This window comes from Porites lutea, chromosome 9, assembly GCF_958299795.1.
Source record: "Porites lutea chromosome 9, jaPorLute2.1, whole genome shotgun sequence".
Taxonomy (NCBI): Eukaryota; Metazoa; Cnidaria; class Anthozoa; order Scleractinia; family Poritidae; genus Porites; species Porites lutea.
Window position 1 is genome coordinate 31,501,409 of NC_133209.1, and position 16,021 is coordinate 31,517,429.

The 16,021-nt window shown below is 39.3% G+C and overlaps 2 protein-coding genes across 2 annotated transcripts in view; one reads left to right on the top strand and one right to left on the bottom strand.

The window, feature by feature from the left end:
• LOC140947652 (ankyrin repeat domain-containing protein 10-like) overlaps nt 1-3,889 on the top strand; it is a 9,512-nt gene extending 5,623 nt beyond the window's left edge. The window contains exons 3-6 of the mRNA XM_073396814.1: nt 836-927; nt 1,057-1,154; nt 1,567-1,641; nt 3,104-3,889. Of these exons, the coding sequence (XP_073252915.1) occupies nt 836-927; nt 1,057-1,154; nt 1,567-1,641; nt 3,104-3,393 (555 nt within the window). The 3' untranslated portion in view covers nt 3,394-3,889. The remainder of the gene's footprint in view (nt 1-835; nt 928-1,056; nt 1,155-1,566; nt 1,642-3,103) is intronic.
• A 49-nt stretch (nt 3,890-3,938) lies between these two features.
• LOC140947545 (iduronate 2-sulfatase-like) lies at nt 3,939-13,369 on the bottom strand. The gene is made up of 6 exons (XM_073396685.1): nt 12,961-13,369; nt 9,930-10,018; nt 8,449-8,965; nt 7,431-7,643; nt 6,529-6,646; nt 3,939-5,975 (listed from the first exon to the last, which is right to left on the bottom strand). Exons 1-6 carry the CDS (start codon nt 13,358-13,360, stop codon nt 5,690-5,692), a joined length of 1,623 nt encoding a protein of 540 aa, XP_073252786.1. The 5' UTR covers nt 13,361-13,369; the 3' UTR covers nt 3,939-5,689.
• Nucleotides 13,370-16,021: the final 2,652 nt, after the last annotated feature.

Sequence of the window (16,021 nt, forward strand, 5' to 3'; positions counted from 1 at the left end):
GGCATTTTTTTATTAGGGAATATTCTCTTTTTTCAGTGCGTAGTCAAGACAACGTAAATTCATCAAGCAAACAGGGGACAGCGAACGCTAATATGGAAGAAAAAAAAACGAAAAACGCAAAGTACCTTTTCGGAAACTACCGTTTTGCAAAGTAGACAAAGCACTGCTTCGCTTCATTTGTTTGTTTTTTTTCACAAATTTTAGTGCACAGTTTAATGTCACACGGCGGCAACCGCAAATAATTTTGTTTGCCATACCGTAGCCTCTTCTCGCCGCGCTTTTTTTTATTTATTTTTTTCTTTCACGCGCCCCAACTACAATTTCGCAAACTTTAGTGCACAGTGAAAACGCCACCCTGAGGTAACCGGAAATAGTTTCGTTTGAAAAACACAACTAAGTTGTTATTTGTAGGTGTGAGTGCATTCATTTCATTCATTTTACCACTTAAAGGTAAAGAAAGCTGAAATTTGATGATTTCCCCTGGAAAAAAAAAAAAAAAAAAGGGGTCTTAGTTTTCCGGGTCTTAGTTTTCCGGGTCTTAGTTTTCTGGGTCTTAGGTCTTAGGTCTTAGGTCTTAGGTCTTAGTTTTCCGGACACCCAAGTTCATTCAGTGATATTACTGGCTCAATGTGCTCTTAGAATACATCATAAGACAGAGTGGAGAAACACAGACCGCTGAATTGTTTTAACAGGCTTTAATGTTTAAGTTCTGGGTCCTGCAGTTTGTTTCTTCTTATGCAGTACTAGAAATTGTATGATCAAACCCTTTTTTATCACGTCACGTCTGAAAGTACATGACTTAATGTATAATTGTTAAATGTTCTTTTTCGTGCAGGACAGTTTTGGAGAAACTGCAGTGCACAAGGCAGCAAGAGGAGGAAATGTAGAATGCTTGAGACTACTCCAGGCATTTGTAACTACTTTTAGGTAACAAAAAAAGCCATGTCCTTCTGTCATATAATATATAAAGTCATTTATTTTTGTAACATTGTTGCTCTAGAATCATTTGAAGGTAGCTCTCACCAAGAGGAGCCTGTCCTTGTTCTTTGTTTTCAGCACTTTCAACTTGTATCGACAGACTCCTTGTGACCTTGCTTCCTCCCTTGGATTTGAGCAATGTGCACAGTTGTTGAGAAGTCAAAGCCACGAGTCAGGTAATAGAGATAATAAAGCAACAGGGAATCATTGTGATATGACTTGCAACAAAATTTTGTTACTTTACTGCATTTATTGGTTAAGACCAGGCAACAAAATTTCTCTAGGTTTAACAAGGTATGATTTGGTTCTGGTTGGAAAGAAAATTTTCTTTTCTTTTCTCTAGTTGTAATTTGGGATGGTGTCTGTTTTAGGATTATGAGACTGCTATTTTCCATACAATCTAAAGCTTCATAAAGTTTTATTAAGACAGTACCACTTTTTGCTGGACTCATTCTATTAAAAAGAGGTAAGATTGCCATGCTGTGATAACCATGCAGGCATAAGCATTATAATCTTCCTCTATAGAGGAAGAAGGAAGATCAAAGGATATGCTTTCCTAAGTGTAATCAATGTTAATTGTCCCTTTAGTGTCCAACCAAAGGAAATGTAAAAGATTACTTGATGATGGGGACTATACAGTTCAAGCAAAGAGATCAAGAAATGGCAAGTTTATTTCTTAAGTTAAAAGTTTAGACCTCTTTTCCAGGGCTGTCAATAAGGGGCGGTAGCCAGGCAAAACCGCCGGCTAGTTAGCCCTCTTTAGCTGGCTACTTTCATCTCCTTCTACCATAACTGCTAACAAAAAATAAGCACCATCAAATAAAATTGTAAACCATCCGTTTCCCAGTTTTGAGTGACATTCAGTGAAGGCATACTCTGACAGATTTAGATCTCTCAAACATTCGAACCGTGTGATCGCTTGGAACGCATGGGACATTTTGACGGCATTGTTCCCAGTCTTGCATGTATTCTGACAAGTCAACATGGTGTCAGCGGTGGAAAGTATTTCTTGAAAACCTCTGGAAACACCAATTCCGAGACTCTAATTTTCAAAATGTCCCTAGATGCCTCTGCCCTCAAGAATTTGTGTCTTTGGTGCGAGTTCCAAAGCCGCCTATTACTCATTATCAGGCTTCTACTTAAAAACTTTTTTACAGCCCTACTTTTCAAAGACCTTTTTCATTAACTCAAACTCAGCAAGGGAAGCATTATATTGCATAATTTGAATTTTTTAATTACTGACATGACCATTACAAGTGACTTGTAATTTCTGGTCATTTGATTTTCCTATATTTTGGAAACACCTTAATGACAGTTAACAGTTAAAAATTAATGCTCTTTTTATAAAACTGCCAGAATATAATAATTTTTTTAAACATCTCTGCCTCAGGTCAAAATAACTTTCATTTGTAATCAGTGACCTGGTACCTCTTCCAGTTGATTTTCCACGCAGTAAAGTTGTGACCATTTTGAGCAAGCCATTTGAACTGTTGTTACTCCATGTTGTATGTTAAAGGAGCTGTGTCATGAAATTCAGCCAAATTAAGAAATTACAAAATGCCCGTTAAATTAAGAGAAACAAAAATAACCGCTTAAAACTTTAAAGGAAGGTTAAAATAACATAACAGAAACAACAGATGCCACGGATGGGCAAAACTGAAGAAGATTGAAACGTATTGAAATTAGGGTTTTTGAAAACTGTTCAGCCTAACAGTTTTTCAAAGTTGACCCCTGCTGCTTGCAACTTCAAAAATAATGCTCAGGAGACATATCTGTTTGTCTCAGATCCCTGATTTTGTCATTTACATGTAATTTCTTTGCTTACTTTAAGTTCCATAGCGATTGAGGGCGAGTAATGGGCAAAAATTTAACAAAATGAACTGGACTGCTGTGACATAGCCCCTTTAAGAAAAGTCACTTCAAAGTCATCAAAGGTGGTCCAGGAGTATTTATTTTGAACATGGCATGTCTTAATTTGCATCAGCCTAACTCCTTCCCCAATAAATCAATATTATTATATAACTGGTCCCTTATCAATTTTCATACCTTCTTAATATTTCTTAACACTCTTTAATTTTCAAACCATAATATTTTATAAGTAAGTTACATTTTAAATATTTTTTAGGTACGGTCCAGTATTTGGATCATGTTGAGATTCATAGTTCAAGTGCCATAAGCCATGACTTTTATATTACAAATGGTACAAGTCAACAGACAAGCAGAGCAGAGGACACGCTTTATCAAAATGGTCATGTTCATAACTGCACGAGAAACAACAGCTCTTCAACACAGAAAAGCCATGATGTGGAAATGAACTGTGATGAAGTTCAAGAATCTGCCAACAAAACTTACCCTGGTAATCACTATTTAAACCAGCCTGTTAGATGTTTAAACCTCTGCGGACACCTACAATGAAAAGGGCTTTATAAAAATGCTCCAGTGGTAGAATGTTAGTTAGCTGATCATTCTTGGATTTTATCAGGCCGTAAGTCTACTCTGGTTGGCCAGAAATTCTGGTATGAAGGGACTTTTTTGTTTGCAAAAAAGATAGGGAATTCTTTGAAGGAGAACCGGTCAAACTATTTTTCTTAGATATTATCATGACCAATAATCAGTAGTTCAAGAACTGTTTACCCCTGAACTGAGTTGTTATTTAATTACTCTCATTTAATTTTGGGGTAAACTGCGCCGTTAGCTATTTTCACAAATATTTCCTGTCCATTCATTTGCTGTCTTCTTGTTTGTGGAACTTAATAATAATTTCCATGCTCCTCAGAGGGCAGGGAGGACAATTAATGATTATCATTGATCAGTGTTTTTTTGGAGGTACAATGAGGATTTTGGGGTTTGTACATGTATGAAACTTTGATCTCATTGTACTTCTCTCACACAAAAGTAGTTATGTGTCCTTGTTTGTAATTTATTTGTTCAATTATTTTGTTCAAAAAAATCCCAAAATCCAATAATGTTTCATGCTGTTGTTTCAAAAAACATGTGAGACGTCATTGTGAAATTCGTCTACCTTTAACTTTGAATTTTTATTGACTTTTCACAATTTTATTATTTATTTCATGGTTTGTAAGTTATTATTTTAACAAGCATCCCTCAAATTCAATGTACAGGTAAGGTTAACGGTTAACTATCTTCTTCGGTTATCCTGTTTTTGAAAGTCATTTCATTTTTTCAATCTAGCAAAATAAGTATTATGCCCTAATAATTGTAATAATAATAATGTTCTAAGCTAAGGCAAGGTGACCTCCTTAGCATAAAGTCCTGTCATCAACAAGGGCAGTTCTACAACAAATCTTGTTTTAGCCAAAACCCTTTGAATCTGACTTAAACTTTTCTCCTCTCATATTTTTATGTCCTTGATATGTTTTATGTGCATAGTTGAGCTCTGTTGAATATAGTCCGGTTGAGTCAGCAGAGTGCTTGCACTAACCTTGCTGAGCAATTTGTAAAGTTATGTACAAAACATGCATTTGCTTGTGGCATTAACATGCTGTATATATTGATGTACATTCAGTCCTTTTTGTAATCAAAGTCTATTCGTGCTTATCTCTTCTCTTGTCCTTAGTAGTTATGGCACCGTCAGGCCGCATACATACTGATGTAGTATAGTGTATTACACCATATCGCTTCTTCTATGTAGAGATAAAAATTTTAATGAACATGCATCCTGCTACATCCTTAAAAATAATATATGTGTAAATTTTGCTTAACTAAAGAATAAATAAAATGCAGATTGAATTGAGAAGTTGTTTAGATTATGAAAAAATAATTGAAAATAATTAAGAATAAAAGAAAAATTATTTCAGTTGATTGTGTGAAAGTTTCTTAGTTTCTTTTTTAGCTTAAATGTGTCTTCTTAGTAGCATTTTTGAAAATAGTTCTCAGAAAAGAAATTTTGCTGTGAAATAATAGTAACTTGAAATGCAGTGAAATGTTGGTCCTTTGCTAAGAAGATTGGTATTTATAATGATATAAGAAAAACTTTAAGGTCATATTTCAAACCAGGGAGGGTCAATTCTGTCATGCTTTTGTTATGTTAAGAACTTAGTTTGTCAGGACAGCTTACATGTTGTGGTATAATCTGTGTGCAATTCTACATGGCTGTCATCTTTAAAGAACATTAAAAAAAACTACTTTTGACTTGAACCTGTCAACTAAAATTTCCATATTACTGCGCTTTTCACAAACATGGGAACTCTGAAGTTCTAAAGCTGCCTTCGCAATTGCGTTTTTCGCTGCCGTCGATTATAATTACGATCGCAAGCAACAAACCTTGAAACACAAAAACACACAAAACGGATCGAAATCCACCAATCACAAATCACAAACCTTGACCTTTTGAACCCGTTAAAGTAAAGTTTTGTTTCCTGAAAGGTCCGTTAAGATGATTGACGGCAGCGAAAAATGCAATCGTCAGTTGGCTTTTGAACTTCAGAATTCGCATGTTTGTGAAAAGCGAAGTAAAAAGAGCAACACAGGATCACATTCTATAGAGTGTAGTTAAATGAGTTCTTGGACAAACATTGCAATAGCTAACATTCAAAATGTTGGTCAGTTCCTTTTGTTATAAAATCAATGTTTTCCAAAATGGACACTGTTATTTTAGACTAGCACTTGAGAGAGTTGTTTGCTTTAATAAAATGACTGAAGAATAGCAGCAACTAACTGCAGGTGTCCTTGAATACTGAGATTTTGACGTTTAGTTTTTGACCGTTGGTAAGGCATCTCTCCACCCTCTTTTAAGCTGACTTGATAACTCTTTAACAAGCTCTGAATACTCAGGCAAGTTTGCTACATTCCTGTCTTCTTTGTGATCAAGGTACAGTTCTCTGGCATGAACATGTGACCAGTTGCCTTTCTGTGTGTTATGATCATACTGTATCCACTCTGTGTATCTGTACTGATCTGTCTGCATTGAGTACCCCATGACCGTGATCTCAGATGGTATAGGTTGACAACTGTTTTCTTGCGGTTTATCTGATGGTCTTTAAATAATAAATAAATAATAAAGAGGCAATTCCTTGAAAATCATTTTTCTACCTTTTTTGGAAAACTCGGGAAGTTTTCTAGCACAACTCTGGAAAATAAGTATAATAATGAATTGTTGTGAAATTTCTTGGTTTCCATATTACTTGCAGCATAAGATACAGAGAAACAAAAGAGGCTGTTTATTTTTTTTTCTATTAGGAATTGATTTTAATTTGTACTGAAACAAAATGGTAGTGTTAGCAGTAATAAGTTTTGGTTAGTCTAGGACCAGGCTCTGTAGTAGAGGGAAAGGCAAGAAACAAGGTGACACGGCAAAAGGAAAAAAAACGGCAAGTTTTTTTTCCCCCTTTTTCCTAACTGGGAGCCTGGTCACAGGCTGAGTTTTAGCAACGCCCCTGAAGTTTCATTCTCTCTCCATAGTATAAACCATTTTTAACTCTCCTGTCGTTTATGATACGTGGTTTAAACCTTAATTAAAACCCTCGGTTAGAGAAGTAAATGAACAAAAAATGTATGTCAATATGCTTTTTTAATATAATTTACTAGTACCTTGGGTATTGACTGAAGATAGCTTTCTTCCATGGCATGGTGGGGTTCATTAAGAGCGGGGCAAAACTAAGTCCCTCTGAACACAGGGTCATGTTGGATGATTTCTCTGGACAAAAAGCTATGGAATGTATCATTAGAATATTATTTTTTCAAATGAAGCAATATGATCAGGAGCCGCTGTGCCTTTGAGTTTGAGAAGGGTACTTGCATCTGCTTTCATCTTTAATTGACACAAAACTCTTGCCCTAGCGCTGTGCTTTCGCTACTTGCAAATTTACTTTATGTAAGAGTCGATGTATACTAATTGAAGGCACTGTTTACTAAAGACAGATGGAGCTGTAAATTCCATGTGGACACCGAGCACTGAACACGACCATTTGCAGGGCAAAGGCAGAACCTATTACTCTCAGATATCTTAAGACCCGGAGTATTGGTGCGACCCAAGGGAACAAACCCTTGACCATGTGCACTGTAGGCCAGCATTCTTTTAACTGAGCAAGGCTTGCTGTGGTAAAAACCATGCTCCAGTTGTTCATAGGTGGATAATGCAATCCCCTGGATAAGTCTTTATCTAATGCATGATGCAATGGGTTTCTTAATACGTATCCGCTGAATTTCTGGTGGATAGCGCAATCCATCATTTGAACAACCAAGGCCAAGCTTTGATGTAATGTTGTGTGTGCATAGCCTGTTCCCACACCCTCTATTTTCTCTTTAAGGATCGTCGAATGCGGGTATGGAAATAAACTCTGAGGGGGATTTATTGGCCGCGTTCGCGCACTTGCTCTCGCGTGCTCGTTTTGCTCGCACACTGCGGAATTGTTAAAACGAACAATGTCTATCTACAGGCTAAAGTATATGAAATACTAGCAGTATTATCAAGGACTGGAAGAAACACTTACTCGGTATCTCAATCCCTGCCAGATCTGCAAGGGTTGGAAACAAATCCACCAATTCCACTAGTGCATTGGACACCTTGCCCGCAGACTGTATTCCATTTAAATCTGTATCTCTTCTGTCAGTTAAACCAGGCATATGTACCATCAGGGGTACATTAGTAGCCACTCGGAAATTGCTGTACTTCGCCCACTCCAAGTGCTCACCTAAGGCCCAACCTTGGAAATTGAATTCAGGATATATTACTTAATACTGTCTTCTAGAGTTGTTTCTTCCAAACAGCCTCCATAAACAAGGTTTATAGCCTGGCTGACAGTTTCATTCGAGCGCAGTGTAGAAAACTTAAGTTAGGTAGTAAAAACAAGGTGTACTGGTATTCAGGCTAAAGGGCTTGGAACATAGTAATGTGGCAATAGACCCTTACAGCTCGTGTGTTTTGTTTTCCAAATTCAGACCAAGTGATATTCTCCAGGGCCGGGTTGTTCAAAGCCGGGTTAACATAACCCAGGGTTAGTACAAAATTTGAATTCAGATATGAAAGCTTAAAATGCAAATTCAGTTTAATTCTTTTTTCTACAATTTGATGATTAAATACTCTAAATAGAATACAGAAAATTTTCTGAGAAAACGCTTTTGATGAAAAGAAAAAGAAACCCGGGTTAAAATTTAACCCTGGGTTAGCGCTAACCGGCCTTCGAGCAACTCAGCCCAGGGAATTTGTCTTTTCATAAATTATGCATACATAAGCACGTGGACATAAGCATGCATATGACGACATTTGAAAGAAACAGTTGTCTGGGGTACCATAACGTGGTCTCAAGTGAGAAAACAAAACATACAAGCTAACAAGGTCTATTGTATGCAATGGGGAATTGTTACAATTGACAAAGGGTACCCATTTCACCAGTTTAGTAAAAACCAATTATTAGAAACGCTCCAATTGGCCAAGTGTGTGGCTGAGTCACACGACAGATTTCAAGGTGATTCTACGTTTACACAGAGCTTTATGAAATTCAAACTTACCGTGATCTCCGATAAAGCTCACAATAGTGTTATTAGCAAAACCATACCCATCTAAAGTATCCAGAAGCTCTCCTATCAAACTGTCCAGATAACTTGTGGCTGCAAAGTAACTTTGAATGATCTTCCTGGCGTATAAATCAGGCATGTATCCATAAGGAAAACTCAGATTCAGATCTGCGATGTCATCTCTCCAGCGGATATCAGTCCATGGCTGGTAAGCTACTGATGGCATAGCCTCAGGAAGTAACGGATCAGATGCGATATGTATCTTTTCCAGCGGGTACAGGTCCAGAAATTGTTTGGGGTATTTCAGGGGAATGTGAGGTTTGTGGTAACCGACAGCGAGGAAGAACGGTTGTTGATTGACGGCCGTATCTTGAGACAGTGAGTAATTCTTCAAGAAGTTTATTGCAAATTTAGTGCTTTGAATGTCTGGCAATGTTCCCTCTGGTTGTTGTGACACATCAACTGGACATACAATGTTTGTGTGCAATTTTCCATCTACTCCTGGACATACCTTTAGTGAAAAACATCAGTGAGGCATGTCATACGTTTGCGATAAATGTCATACAAACGAGTGCGCAGTGCTGCGGAGTTTTACCCCTTCCCCCTAGGGGACACGAAAGGGAAGTTTGGGTAGAGATTTGACGACGAGGCCATCAAACCCTGACGCTGTTTAAGACAAAATTGTCCATTTCGCTTCCCTTTTTAAGACAAGGGACCCTGATGTGAACACAGCCCTAACCCAGCCTCCTCCTCACGGGCTTCGTTTTTCGCATGGTTTCGCAAAGAGACGAGCGCGAAACGCGAGTGCGTGTAACTGGTGACCACGTGCAACGGACCATGGGAAGGGTAAAACCAATTTTCATCGAGAGAGAGAGAGACGTCTGGGTACTGGGCAGGCCCTAAACTCCATTTTCATAGTGAACCGCTGCGCTCCCAAAAACGCCGTGTCGTGTCGCCCTTCGACCGACACCGACAAATTTCACCGCACGCCAGGAAAAACCTCTGGTATCCAGCGTCAGTACAAAGTGTCTGGGAACGGGTCGAATGAAACGGGACCGTTATGGCAAACGTCACGTTCAAGTTCCCAAGTTGACGAGGATTTCTTAAAATGGGAAATGAACAGATGAAAATTGGAAGCAAACTTGATATATCTAAACTTCGACACGGCCCTTGACTAGAAGTTCAACAAGAATGATGCAAAATATCACACTTAACCCAGCTACAAACCTACGAAATGCAACTCTTAGTTCAATAAGTAACCATTATTCAGCGTAGTCTTTAGACTTTCTCAAAGCCCTTTTCCAGTTGCGACTTACGTCGCTCGCTTCGCGAGCATCCCTCACGTCTTCGGCGCGTAGACTTGTGGCAAGTCTACGTAGTTTTGTATGCTGTTTTTCCTCACACAGTGTCCTTTAAATCAGAGAGCTGTTAAGAAGCATTGCTTTTTCGGTAAGAATTGACTAAACCAAACTCACCTTCGCGTTCTTAAACTTTTCCGCCGATGGAAGATAAGGTCGCAAAGACCAACTGTAAGGGTAATCATAAGTGAAGTTAGATGATTTTCCTGAAAAAATCAGAAATCGGTAGAAATTGGTTAACGCATATAGCTGTCATGCAATAAATACATTCGTCCCTGTTTACCCCAACTTCCATTGCTGGGAATCGTTTGACTGTTTACGCGTGGCGGATCCCTATCGGACTATGAATGTTCACACAGGTGCAAACCTTTTCCAGTAAAACTCATTAAATGGCCCAGCATAAATCGGCTTGTAAACCACACAGGAAAGAAGAAACACACAACTTAAGCTAGGTTAGGCTACAGCAAGACTACAGAAACAATTGTTTTTTTTTTCCATACAAATCCTTCTATTTTTAATCGTTATGCCACAATGCCGATGATTATATTTCGAACTTGGGCCACCTGTGATCCTTATCATTTATTTGAGAAAGCAGGTCATTACAACCTCATGCATGGCGGCTGAGCTTGAAAGCTAGTGTGGACATTCTACAGCAATACCAAAGCTATATTCACATTGTAGCAGTTAGCTTTTTGTACCGGTTTAGTGTGAACAGTACATCTATCCGATATGTGACTCTACATTTCAGTAATCGGCGCGGCGCAGCTTCGCTCCGTTCCCATTGGGTACTCCCTTATATGGCCTATACGGGGATGTGCCGCTGGAAAGGGTATGATTTTTTACCTCTCTGTCCGGATGGAATTTGTTTGCAATCCAAGCAAACAAGAGCAATGACTATAACGTGAATTCTGCCTGTAAATGGCTTAAAAACAAGACGGCGTGCATTTTGTTCTTTGTCCTAAACAGGGTCAGGGTTTCAAACCCTCAGCGTCTCGCAAAAGCTGTACGGTATTGTGTGAACAAAGTCTAGGTTAGACGTACACCACCAATGACGAACACGTGTTTTGTTGTTGTTGTTGTCTTTGTTGGTTTTTGTTTGTTTGTTTTACCACACTACCGAGGTCTACGTCCCCTACCCTTCACGACGCAGGGTTTCTTTTATGTTGGTATAAAAATGCAAAGTCGCTTCGATTCCTCACTCTTTTCTTAGGAACGCGTGACGAAGACCTAATATAAGGGTTAAGGACGTCTGAATCGGGGCTAGATCACGAATGATAGTGGAAATCCTGGTGGAAATATATCTCAAATAATGTGGCTACCGCCAACTTTCTAACGGTAGCTGGGGTATTTTTGAAGTACGCCTAACGGCCGCCGAGCGCCGGATCACTCTGAAGTTTACAGATTCAAGTTAAGAAGTTGAGTGAATCAAGTCATTGTACAGGGCCATAGGCGTACGGGCTGGGGGGGCGAGGGGGGCTGCAGCCCCCCCAAATTTTGGGCAACTCAGATTTTTTGGGCAGCAAGAGAAAATTTGGGCAAAGCCAGTTTTCAAAGACGTTTCCATGTTTTTTATTAGTCTAAAGAGACAAATATTTTCTATTTTAATCCGAAAAAATCCTGAAGTCAGCACTTTCTTTCGAGACACTCACAGTGGTTTCCTAGCACGTGATGAGTTTCTGGTAATAGGGAAGGGTATCATTTGTTGATTTACATATTGATAGTTTTTTTTTTGTTGAGCACTGTACTGCACTGCACTGACTGGAATGGGCTCTTTCCAGTCGTGAATTGATTAGAATAAACTTCTGCATCAGTCTTTCTAGAATCATCTCCGCTCGTAGAACAGTGTATGACAGATAGTATCAGCAACAGTGGGTGTGAAAATGAAGAAGCGGCTGACTAGTACTCAGCTCGAACTACGAGAAGAATATTAAATTTGTTTAAAAATCTATCAAGCAATAATTTATTAAAGTAGACCGAAATGTTTACAAAACCGCTAACAAGAGCCCCTCGATACATACTAATGAAATCCTTGTCTCTAGCAATCGGCCGGAGCTATCTCGATGATCATATCTTTTACACACGTTTTTAAAAAGATTGAAGCTACCATGAGGTGAAATTGCATGTCAAAAGAGCTTCGTTTTCTACAAATAACGGCCAAACATCAAGATTTTTTTTAACCATATTTATAACGATAAAAACTTCATCCCAAAATATCCCAATAACACTCCTATAGATTCCTTTTTAACTTCACGAACATCGAGGCGACTATTGGAGAAAAAAGCTCCCGTGAACAATTTTGTAGGAACAGTTCCCAGTGCCGAGAAATATTGCTGCAAGTAAATTAAACAATGGCGTTATTTCGTTGCTATGACAATTCCGATGTCATTAAAACCCTGCTCATGATAAATTTTCATCTTTATCTAATAAAACTATGGTAGCAATTGTTCCAAACGTTTGTCTATGGCGACGTAGTTATTCTCAAAATTGGGAGGTATTGACCCTGAAAAACTGTCATAGCATCGAGCCACCTTCAGTGCCAGTATGGCCTACATTATTGCATCGTATGGCCCTCGTTTCTTTTCTACTGTTTCGTAAAAATTTGGGCAACTTGCGAGAATTTTTTTTGGGCAAATGGTTTACCGCCCCCCCCCCCCCCCTGACAAAAAATTGCCCGTACGCCTATGTACAGGGCAAAGTGAACTTGATTCTCTCAGTTTCCTAACCTTTGTCACAAAAACTCTAATTTATTCAGCGGTAGTCCGGTGCCTGCGAAACATCTTGTCGACGTTCTAAGCCCGAGCAAAAGCCCCGCAGCTTATGTAACCCTGATTTCTATTACTACCGACATGACACACTAACTTAACTAGATTTAACTACAATGTAGGTTTTCATTATACAAAATATGAGAAACTGCATTTGACCCTGGTCACATACGTATTTATATTTAGCCTATTTAAAAGACGCCCCTTCCCCTAAAAAATCGGGGATAGAAAGAGAGATTATTCTTGAGGGGAGGAGGCGTCAGTACACAGGCAAAGATATATTCTTTGCTGATATTCCATTCAAGTTATTCAGTAAACACGGATAAAATCTGGAGCCCTAGCTCCATCTACGTCACCTCCGAGACATCTTAATTTGTGATCTATACCTGGGTTAAAAATCTTGCCTACAGAAGCAGTTAGGTAACCAGCGTTCTTGAAGTGTTGCGGAAGCGAGGTGAAATTTCCAACACTATCCCTCCAGTAAGTAGGATTTTTGTTGGAGAAGAGCTTAGTAGTGTCAGGTCTTCTGCCAGTCAGGAAAGAAGTTCTACTCGGAGCGCAAGCCGCTACCTGAGATGCTGCTGTTGTGAATCGAACCGAACGCTCTGACAACTTATCCAGATTAGGTGTTCGTACGATCTCATTCCCATAACTACCAAGAGACGGTCTAAGATCGTCGGAAACTATAAAGAGTACATTGAGGTCTTTTGCACGGGATCCTTTTGATGCTTGAGTAGTAAAACACAATAACAAAATGCCATATAAACGACACCTTCCATTCGCCATATCAGCCCTCAATCCTTTTCTCATCGCTCCCTGAGGGAGAGGGGGTGTCCAACAATGCTTTATTGTTAGATTCAAACTACAAAACCAGGGTGATACTCAGGCTCAGGCGGTGTTGGACACGGTCCGAATGTCATCATGGGGGGGCAAAAATCAAAAAAGGCTCATTTGCATCTGACCTTCGCTCTGTTCACATCTGACTCAGGCTAGTGAAAGAGAACGGTCAGCGTAGACCTGGCGTAGAGTATCGGGTTTCTGTGTTTACAACGTAACATGGCGGGCCCGGCCGGTCTCGAGTTGGTTGCGAAAGCACAAGTTCCATTTTACTTCAAAACTAACGACAAAGTCGCTTGGTTAACACGTGAAAATGTCAATGTTGTGGCCATAGCCCACACTTCAGTCTTTATGGAAAATGACTTTAATCGGGGGGCCTCAAAAAAGGCTCAAATCAACTTGAAACTTTTGAACATGGATACTGGAGAAACAGAAACAGAACTTGGTTACATCTTGGTGTTCCCTTGTCCTGTTCTCGAAATTGTTTGCGATTTAACACAAACCAGAGGTTATCCACTTTTGAACGTCTTCGCTCGTTTAGAAGACTTTCGAAGTGGTCTCTATGTATTTTCTTGTCCCTGCGATCACAAGTTCCAAAACTCAAAAGTGCTGCAGAAAACGATGGAGGTGACATTAGATGGGTGTAATCCTCAGAACAGAGGGAATTTTCAGTGCGGTACAAGTGTTCGCTTCCTGAAGGTATCAGCTCTTTGTGCTGGACGCTATTGGTTGGGTGTTATTTTTAATGATGGTGATTTCATATTGTATGAAATGACAGTTAAAGAAGCTAGCAGCCATATAAACTCCAATTGTGGACCTTTTGAATGGCAAGTTGACTGTACCAATCACATTAGCAGCAGTGCCGTAGAGCTAAATAATGTTCCCTTTTGCTGGAGATTGTTGGATTTCAATCCAGATCTGAAGAACATGGCTGTGATTGGACGAGGGTCTCATGTGTTTTATATTGGTTTAGTGTTTGTTGACATGAGTTCTTTCACTGTTACAGCCAAGGTGCAGCTGAAAGGCTTTCACTTTGTTGCCGACGCAAAATATTCCACTGGAGGAGAGTTCTTCCTGGCTCTCTGCAGTGGTCAGCAAATTCAAATGCATAACACTGATGGCCATCAATTGGGTATTGATTTTGAAGACTTCAAGGCAGTGTTAATATGGGACACTTTGGGTCACCTTCTACATAAAATTAACATTGGCCCTTCCAGCAAGTCATCTTTGGCTGCATATGAGCTCTTGTTATCTCCTCATGACAATTACTTCATGATCCCTCAGAGTGGTTTTGGCAAAGATCAAAGGCAATTTTCAGTTTTTTCGAGACATACGCTTAATTTTTCTAAATGTGAAGCACCATTTGAAGCAGAGAACGTTTTACAAATCTGTCACAAAACTGGGACGGAAAATTACACAAGCTGTACCATTTCATCTAGTGGTCACCTGTTACTGGTGACACACTGTTGCCATGTAAATGCACAAGATATAAGCCAAGATGTCTCTAATCTTTTGGTCTATAAAATGAAAAACTCACCAACAAGGTTAAAGGTCCTCTGCCGTGTTGCAGTGCGAAAGTACTTTTCTGTTGAGAACATGAAACAGCATGAAATCCCTGAAGATATTTTGTCATTTTTAAATTGGTGTTAACATAAAAGCTACTTTTAAAGTGAACTATTAAGTCTCTTTTAAAAAGTATGCTCTCTTATAGGCCAGCACCTAAAATGATGTAACATGTTGCAAGCCCTGGTAAAAATCAAACTGTCTAGTTAATGCAGCTTGTGGATTGTTTTTAAAATAATATTATCTACAACCAAACAAGGCCATTCACTGCTTGTGATCCCTTCTTGTACACAAAGATAAATTGTACATAGTGAATAAAACAGCCTGGCCGTGTGGGAGAAAAAAGAGAGTCGGGCTTTATGTGTTTTGACAGGGTTTGCAAACAATCAAATCTTCAAGAGCTGATGGGAGGTGGGGGGCTTGCTCCCACAGCCGAAGAAGATGGAATCCTTACTGGAAAAATCCTGCCCAACCCGTCTCTCCTTTCTCCTCATCTCAAGGAAGGTTTTGCAGGAGAGATGTCTGTGCTTGGTGACGAAAATCATTGTTTACCAAGAGAGATTAATGGGACAGATAGGAAATCTTAGGGGGGTGTTTACATGAGGAAATACGCACTGGCGCGAGTTTCATTCCCGGATGACTTTTTGATTTTGTATCCGGTTTACATGATGACTGGGTCATTTCATATCTCGTTATTTGAAGGTATATTTCATGTCAATAAAATATACGTGTGATTCAAAATCGCAACCATTACGCATGCGCTACCTCTTCCAGTCGACCAGCAGACTGATTTCCCACCGAAATATCTAGTCGTTTTGCGTTTACATGATACTGTTGCGACATTTCCTACCGGAGTGAAATTCTCGCCCCAGTGCAACAACCGGGGTGAACTCACACCGGGGTGACTTGTGCCGGCATGACATTTTATGGTGGTATCATGTACATAGGATATGTGAATTTTGCTTATGTTGTAATTAAATATAGAAGTCTAATTCCTGAGATGTCTGCACATTTTAATATACCGGTATTGATTATTTGAAACGTCAT

Bases quoted from the DNA above. Each gene is read 5' to 3' on its own strand.
- LOC140947545 (XM_073396685.1), bottom strand. From the start codon at position 13,360: ATGGCGAATGGAAGGTGTCGTTTATATGGCATTTTGTTATTGTGTTTT. The intron at 8,966-9,929 runs GTGAGTTTGGTT...TTTTCACTAAAG, and splicing joins AAAAGTTTAAGAACGCGAAG to GTATGTCCAGGAGTAGATGG. The intron at 5,976-6,528 runs GTACTAGTAAAT...TATTATTTAAAG, and splicing joins ATCTTCAGTCAATACCCAAG to ACCATCAGATAAACCGCAAG.